The sequence below is a fragment of the Brachyistius frenatus genome, unplaced genomic scaffold (assembly GCF_029030835.1).
Source record: "Brachyistius frenatus isolate BFR_SWC_R1_liver_20210118 unplaced genomic scaffold, ASM2903083v1 Contig_271, whole genome shotgun sequence".
Lineage (NCBI taxonomy): Eukaryota > Metazoa > Chordata > Actinopteri > Embiotocidae > Brachyistius > Brachyistius frenatus.
In genome coordinates this window covers 318,007-326,699 of record NW_027210870.1, presented here as the reverse complement: position 1 = coordinate 326,699, position 8,693 = coordinate 318,007, and the positions used below count along the sequence as shown (strand labels likewise).

Sequence of the window (8,693 nt, the reverse complement as noted above, 5' to 3'; positions counted from 1 at the left end):
TAAACAGATTTTCCAGTTTAAATACCCCCTTTTTTTTTTTTTTTCCCATTTTATTATTTTATAGCATTGTTGCAGACAGATCAACCTACCTGGTGCATAAACTATTTATTTCTTAACTTAAAGTGACAAAAGCATAAATACACACACCCACACCTCCCAAAAATGAAAGGGGAAGACGACGTGACATTCTCCATGTAAAAATTAAACGTCGTTCGTACACAAAAATACAATGAAATCCCGTCTTTAGTTTCTTCTTCTGTTGACTTTCTGCCTGTTTATGTGCAAAAAGACGTAACTATTAAAAGGGACCGTTTCCCCAGTATAGACGACACGTAAAGATCTCTCTGGTGGTAACGCTCATCTCCTCCGTCGTCCGAATCTCGCGGACGAAAAACAGCGCCGGGAGCCGAGATTCGGAGACCCGCGTCGCAGTCGGGTCGTGTTTTTGCGTTTTGATCCGACGGGGTGTTTTGTGCCTCTTACGTCCTCGTTCAGGACTCCGTCGGTTCGTGCAGCGGCGCGGACGCGATGAAGTCCTGCTTGTGCGTGCCGTCGCAGTAAGGCGGGTTGCCGGTGTGTTTGCATCCGCACAGCCAGGCGGCGGCGTCCTTCTCCGGAACGAAGCGCAGCGGCGACAGACCGGAGGCTTTGGTTTTATGGGCTCCGTCGCAGAAAGGCTTGAGAGACGACACACACACATGAAATCAGAGAAGTGTTTCTACTTTGTATTCACACTGAGAGATGTTTAAATTTTTTTTTATATTTACCTGTTTCTTGCTGTGTCCGCAGGCGCACCACGAGTAACGCTTCCCACCAACCAGCTCCGCTTTGAACGGCTTCTTGGACGGGACGACCGGGTCGGGAGGAAGAGTGGACAGCCCGGCCTGAAAACAGCGGAAGAGTCCTTTAATTGTCAGCGGCTGTACGATGACGTTCCTGCCGTCTAATATGGACTCTTATTACGCCAAAATAAAAATGTTAAAAAAAACAACTGTTTTCTGTTATTTAGTCTCCTCTTAAAGACTGACCGACATCGTCGGGGTTTTTTCCGGGTGAAGATGGGTTCAGATTTAACGATGACATGAAAAACACACGGGTGTAAATAATATCAATAACGATGTCTGAGTGACATCCAGCTGCTTCAGTTTCAAGGTCACTGATGAGTGATGTCGATCAATGATGAGCCGAGTGGTGTCCTGTTTCACACTAGGTGGCGTTAGCCATCATCATAATCATCTTTGTTTTCTTTCATCTGTATGTTTTTTTTTTTTTAAATCTGAAAAACAACTACAGCCATCATCGCATCATTTAGATATTAAATTTTGGATGATGTAGCTGGAAACTTTTTACAATTTTGCTGCACTGAAGTCACTGAAGGGAACCGTTAAGGGAAAGTCATTGTGCCATAAAAGCGTTAAACATTTTTAGATGAAGCCTTCGTACGGTCTGAAACACACTTCAAAACGTGTCAAATTTTTATTTTGTTTGGGGAAAAAAAAAAAAAAAAAAATCAAAAAAGGGATATTTCAGTTTCTTTTCTCACATTTAGTCCACATTCAACCTGGTACAGATGTGAAACCACAATACTTAAGACAGGTCAAACCTGGAGTAGATTATCACAGAGAGACTACAAATTCTGTAAAAACACAGTTTCTAATTTGTGAAACTTTTGTTATATTTGTGGGGAAAAAAAAAAAAAAAAAAAAGCAAATTAAAGGATCATTTCACTGTTTTTTTCCCCCTCCATCTAGACCACATTAGACCTGGTTCAGATCTAAAAACCGCTATACTTGGACTGGTCAAACCCGGACTACATTATCATAGAGGGGCTAAAAATTATTTGGACTAGATTTCTGACTTGTGAAACGTTTTTCCATTTGTGAAAAATGCATAAAAGGGACATTTCACTGTTTCTTTTTTCCATCTACACCACATTGGTTCGAGTCCCAATTTAAAACCAACGATAGGCTAAATCTCAGGGGATATAATCTTATTGATATTGCAGTTATTGTTTCAAATATTCAGACTCCCTGTATTTCTATGTTTTGGTTACATAATAATATAAATCCAGAGTACATTTCAATTATTTTTGCGTCATATTTAATCGCAGAGGCTCGCAGAAGTCAGTTTACCTTTGCGGCTGCCGTAGCTGGACTCCAAGGTGGTCTGAAGGTGAAACGGACCCACTTCAGGTCCAGTTTGTTTACCAACCTGTTCATGGTCACGCTGACAGCTGCTCACGTGCCGCCGCTGACAACAACAACAACAACAAACAAACAAACGAGCGCGACTCAGCGAGACGTGACCCAAAAAAAAAAAAAAGTTGACGCCGCAGGTGCAGGAAGTGAAAAAGGAAGAGTGAAGTCAATGAAACGGAGAAAGAAAAGCGAAAGAAAAAGCTCCGAGAGACGGCGGAAGGTTTCACAACCTGGCGACTGACCGCCGTGATCAGGGAAATCGCTTCCGGATGAGTCACGTGTTAGCAGGCGGACCAATCAGGAGGCGGAATTCAAACTCAATAATTAGCCCAATAAAAATGACGACATCAATAAATATACAAAACTAATAATTCACTAATAAGTGATGTTTTGTATACTTTTTTTTTTTTTTGCATACTTCTAAGTCTGTATGGGTTAAATTTAAGATGCAGGAAAAAAAAAACACTTTTTAAATTTTAGGATGATAATCCACACAAAATATTAAATAATGGTAACAATAAAATTTTTTTTTTAAATGTAAAAATTATTAGATTTCTGCAGAAGTAGATGAAAATGTTAAAATATCTGGGAGTGCAGTGTGATTTCAACCCAAGTGGACAACAATTGAAAGCGTAGAGCATGAAATGAATTCATGGACTGAGTAGTTTTATTTCAATTTGTTCAAACTAGTCAGAAAATACTTAAAAAAATTAAACTACGCAAGATTAAGCTGAATTGGACGCGCATACATATTTACATCTCAACTTCTATTTTAGTCTATCGGATTTTGGGTCAAACTCTGGAAATGGTCAACAGAGAGCCTTGAAATGCTTCGGAAAGTCTACGGCGACGAAGCGACGAGCCGGGCGAGGTTGTTCTGAGTGACGTTCAGGTTTCAAGAGGGGGCGGAGCTTCACCGTCCGAGACCGAAGAAAGTGCTTCAGGTTCAGGAGACGCCGGGTGGGTTTTCTTGTGACGTTGGCGGTGGTTGTGCAACCGTGAATTCGTTCCCCCAGAGTCAGACTGTCAACACCGAGTTCTTCCGGGACCTTCTGAGGCGTCTTGAGGGTTTTGAGGTTTTTTTCTAATCTCCGGTCAGTCGGAAGCTTCAGGTGTTTCGTGTCAACAAAAACTCATCCGTCACCGGGAAAACAACGTTTTTAAAGCGTTTTAATGGTTTTACATCAGTCTGAGAACGTATTCTGCAAACCATGATTTAAAAACACTGTAATTCATACGGACTAAACATCAACTGATCTCCTGACACAGACAGGCTGCAGTAAATCATTCAGTTTTAATATAAAAAAATAAATAAAATAAAGATTTTCAACAACAGGATTCTGACGAGTTAAAATAAAGATAATTTTCCTGTTTTTTTTTTCATCTAAAGAGGCCTTTCACCGACTTCACCGCGTCCTGGAAAATGACCTTAAAGTGCGAGCCGTCGCAGTACGGAGCGTTTTTGGTTTGCTTGCAGGCGCACAGCATGACGGTGCTGTCTCTGTCGGGGGTGAAGCGGAGAGGGGAGATGCTCGGGGATTTCGACCTGTGAGCTCCGTCACAGAAAGGCTGTCGGAGAGTAAAAATAAAGGGTCAGGACACAGATAGTAAATCTTCTGATCAGATGCATCTCAAGTTTTTTTTTGTTTTTAGTTTTTTTTTACTGCCTAATACTATAATGGTGTGGACTTTTGTCTCTGGCTAAGTTTTCACAGGCAAATCTTATTTCTAAAGTATTTAAATGACTAACAACTGATTCTTACATCATCGTAGTGATGTACGTAACAACTGCCTGTACTATGTAATGAAATTAAATGAGTTTTTTGGGGGGATTTGGGCCAGTTGGAGTTCAACTGTTTCAGTTCAAGGATCTTGCAGACCACCAGGTGGAGCCTCGCGTACCACAAGTGGTACACAGACCACAGTTTGGGAATCACTGCTAAACAGTATTGAGCTGTTTTGAGTTTCACAAAAAGTCAAACTCGCACATGTAAACGAACTAAAAAAAATAAATAAAAAAAAAGGCCGTTTCAGGAGGCAAACTTCTGCGTTTACTTTTAGTCTCACTTGAAGGAAAAACATAAAACAGATTTTTTTTTTTTAAATGCTTCAGGTTGCAAAGTTTGCACGACCCACAGAGCTACAACAAATAAAGGAAATTAATACAGCAGGTTGAAATAAAACAGAATTATCCGTTAAAATGTTAAAATCAGTGACATAAGTGGATTATTCTCATTTGATCAACCTTATTAAGTCCTTTTTCTTTACACTTATAAAACACTACAATGTGTAAAACATCTTTACGATGCAACCGTTAATATCCGTGAAGACTAGTTTTATAAATAATACTATTTTCCAAATTCAAAACTACACTTGGTCTGAACTTTGCACAACACACCCAGTTTATCAACTTTAAAATCACTCAACGCAGCGGCCCTTTAAATCCCTTCTCCTCAGACGTATCATAAATTCTCGTTTGTGGTAATGTCATTGTGCACAAATGAAGTGCAGCAGCTATAAGCTCTGTAGAAACCACGTTTTTTTTTTTTTTAGATACTCTGCAGCTGCCTTGAAGATCAGCCCCGAATCACTACGTGTAAATGTTTTTAGTTATGGACACATAATATGTAAGTTTACTGTTTTTATACTGTGACTGATAATCTACCTGGAACAGGATCGACTCTATTAACGACCTTTAAACATTACTCATGGTAATAAATAGCACTAATCAGAGGTATGCTCGTTTTATCACACTTTCAAGGCTTCAGGTGGACGGAGTGGTTTTCCTGCTGTGACATCAATAAGTCACACACAAAAAACAACAACACTCCTTCGCTGTGTGGTCGTGTGTCTGCGCTAAATTCAAAGACTTCTCATTGGTTTCCCGGCGCTGCAGTTTGTCTCCATCGGCAGCCTTTCAAACTGGTGGGAATGTAAACAGCAGTAAATGAGCCGAAGCCGAATGACCGGCCTCCTGCTTTACAACAGGTGTCCTCCAGTCCAGGTGTGTCTGAAACCCGAGCTCTGCCACAACACACACACACACACACACACACACACACACACACACACACACACACACACACGCACACGCACACACGCACACACACACTCACCTGTTTCTTGCTATGACCACAAGCACACCAAGCGTAGCTTTTCCCAGCAGTCAGCTTCACTCTGAAGGGCAGCCGGGCCGCGGGGATGGGCTGCGTGGACTGTAGACGGCACCGTACCTGGAGGACGCGATTCACTGTTACACCGCATACAAAATATTTACACTTCCAGGCTTCGTGATGGAGCTGCATCGCATGACTCCCGGAGTTCTGGCCGCAGCGGTGTTTTGTGAGGTCCAGATAAGATCATACTTGGGACCAAGTGAACACTTGTCCCAAATTTGAAGAGAACCCGCTCAAGGTGTTCTTAAGATATTTTGTTCACAAGAACGCAGGGATCTTTGACGCGTGATCGGCCAAAATCGAATCAGTTCCTCCTTTTAGACCGAGTGAATGTTTGGGCCACATTTGAAGAAAGTCCCTCCAGGTGTTCTTGCGATCTTGTGTTCACTAGAATCGGGACAAATGTGGGTTCACAGTTACCTTGACCTCTGACCCCCAAAATCTAACCAGTTACTCCATTGGGACCAAGTGAACGTTTGTGCCACATGTGAAGAAAGCGCCTCAAAGCGTTTCCCCGAGATATTGTGTTTACAATAATGGGACGTGAGGTCACGGTGACCTTTGACCTCTAGCATCGAATTAGTCCAACCTTCCGACTTAGTGAACGTTTGTGCCAAATTCGAGTAAAGTCCCTCGAGGCGTTCCCGAGATATTGTGTTCACAAAAAAAAAAAAAAAAAAAAAAAAAAAAGGCCGACACCAGACTGATGAGGACACAGGGAACCACGACCTTTGACCCCCAACATCTAATCAGCTCACCATTGGAACCAAGTGAACGTTTGCGCGTAAACCCCAAAAACACTCCACCTCCGGCTGCAGCCGCAGGTTGACGTAGGCCCCAGTTTTATGACAGACTTATCTGATTATTTGAACACATCGGTGCTAAAGGTGAATGGAGGGTGTGCCGGGTAGTTTGTTTAAACAGAAAAACAAAGACAGACAGAAAAAAAAACAACGGCAGCCTCCGATATCTATTTCTTGCCATGTACTTTAAAAAAATCTGCTGCAACAGGAAAAAGCAGTAAGACAACACATTATAATATATTAAACAGTTCAAAAAAACAAAACAAAACAAACATGCGGGACTGACTCACCCCGGGGGAGGAAGCGAGCAGGAGCAGCTGAGGTCGGCTGAAGTTCAGCGCGCATCGTCTCCGCACTGCGACAAGAAACCTGGAAGTGTTCATCGTCCCGCAGGGCGCACGTGGACCGGGTCGTGACGTGGCTTCTTCCCGCACGCACGAGAGCGACTTTTCCAAGTGATGATCGCGCGCGGCTGCTTCACAAAACCTGAGACTCACAAAACCTGAGACTCACTCCAGGAAAAAGTTACGACATGGAAACGAAAGGACGGCGAACAGCTCACCGCGCCGAGGACACTCCTTCTGGGGACGCCCCTCCTCCTCCTCCTCCTCCTCCTCCAGAACATTTAAAGGAATAATTACACCTTTAATGAAAGTGTACATGTAGTAAAAAGGTGACTTTATTGGCAGGTAATGAACCATTTAGTTATTCTCAGGTCATTTATAAGAAGAAATTTGGTATTTATTTACTTATAAATGTCCATTCATTAACACATACTAATGGTCTTAATATCAGTATTGTTAATAACCCAATTTGTTGTATTACCCTTTATAAATCTTGCCTCATAAAAAAAAAAAACCCAAAGAATATTGATTATTTTTAAAATTATGAGTTCTAATAACTATAATATTGGGGATAAAGATGGTCATCACTCACCTACACGCTGCCTAAATATGGGCTTTGGGCATTTTGAAAAATGTCCCGTTGAAAGTTTTCACTCGTGTGCACAGATAGAAACTTTTACCGGAAATAGGAAGTATCATGTTGCCGTGGCGACACGACTGCAGGATTTAAAAGAAATCCATTTTGAATTTGTTTACATTTCTAAAACTGAGGTACGCTTCCCATAAATCATAAACCAAAAGGGAATTTGTTACAATATAAAATTAGTTTTATTAATAGAGTATAACCGACAATAAATTACATCATAACCATACGAATCGGTTGTTAATAAAACCCCAATTTACTGCTTGTGAAGTCTTAACGAGGGCGAGAGCTGATGAGTGAGGTGGGTGGCCGAATCACACAAACACTCGAGATGGAAAAAAAAACGAATGGACATATAAAAAAAAACATTTATTCTCGTAAGACCCGATTTTTTTTTTACTTCGGGTGTTTTTTGGTCTTATTATTGTTTTTCAATTTCTTTAAACGGTTGCACTTACACCTAAAAGTAAAAGATTCATATTTGTCCTTAATATGTTTTTATCGCCTAATTTGTGGTGCATTTGCCCGATCGAGTGCGTTTTAATCGTGTTCTGCAGCACCTCGGTGAGCACGTGTTGTGTTTGTGATTTGAGAACTGAATTATTGTCAGATGTGTTGGAACCGTTTTGTTTTCCAAACTTGGCCGAAATTAAAACCCGACTCGCAGCTTTTAAATCCCACGTTCAGTTTTCCGACTCGCTGAAGACATCTGTATCAGATTCTGGAAAACACGATGTTCGTCAGAGGTATTAGTAGCTGTTATATTATTACCTATAAAGTTAAACTCTTTAGCACTTTTACCTGCAATGACCGGCTGCTTTCTACATAACGCGGAGAGTATCGACAGTCAAGTGATTCATCAACCAGAGAAAATGTAAAACGACTCGGTAAAATACATTTATTGACAAAAAAAAAGTCGTCTTAATCCATCCTTTTAATTTTACACACAAAAATATCAAAATACTTTACAGGGCTTTTAATCTGAATATCGTCAAATTTGTTTCAATCAATTCTCTCAAACAAATACACTGTACAACGACAACGTGCTTGTCCTTTTTAAAATTCAGTGCTCACGTCATTTAATTTCTTTTCCTTTTCTTGTCAGGGAACAATGCATTTAAAATTATGCATAGTTATTACTTGGTATTTAGCAATACATTTGAGAGACGTCACTGCATATCATGCAATTCATATCCCGATAGTTAACTCGCTCTCCGCCGAACCTCGTTCAGAGCCAGGTGCTTAAACGTTGCAACACATAAAAGATACACAGTACGACATTCATAACATGGATTATCTTGGTTACCCAAACTTCAAAGCTTAAAGGAATGAATGTGTCCTTACACAAACATATTAAAGTATACAACTCGTATTCCAACAAAATCTTTAAAAAAACAAAAAAAAGGTACTAAAAAAACAAAAACAAAAACAAAAAGATTTACAGTTGGGCTCGAAGCGCCCCAGTGCAACATGAGAAAGAAACCACTTCAGAAATCCTTCGAACCGCTCAGGTCCGATCCGAACTTTGT

The 8,693-nt window shown here is 40.8% G+C and overlaps 1 protein-coding gene across 2 annotated transcripts; it reads right to left on the bottom strand.

Moving 5' to 3' along the window:
• Positions 1–29: 29 nt before the first annotated feature.
• Positions 30–6,764, bottom strand: LOC138634676 (CDGSH iron-sulfur domain-containing protein 3, mitochondrial-like). 2 transcript variants are annotated; one of them, XM_069721737.1, is made up of 4 exons: positions 5,315–5,405; positions 2,133–2,250; positions 768–884; positions 30–677 (listed from the first exon to the last, which is right to left on the bottom strand). In XM_069721737.1, the coding sequence occupies exons 2-4, from the start codon at positions 2,217–2,219 to the stop codon at positions 492–494; spliced, it is 390 nt and encodes a 129-aa protein (XP_069577838.1). In that variant the 5' UTR covers positions 2,220–2,250; positions 5,315–5,405; the 3' UTR covers positions 30–491. The 2 variants fall into 2 exon arrangements, with proteins under 2 accessions (XP_069577838.1, XP_069577837.1); XM_069721736.1 differs by lacking the exons at positions 30–677; positions 768–884; positions 2,133–2,250 and adding exons at positions 3,351–3,767; positions 6,468–6,764 and having other exon boundaries at positions 5,315–5,431.
• Positions 6,765–8,693: the final 1,929 nt, after the last annotated feature.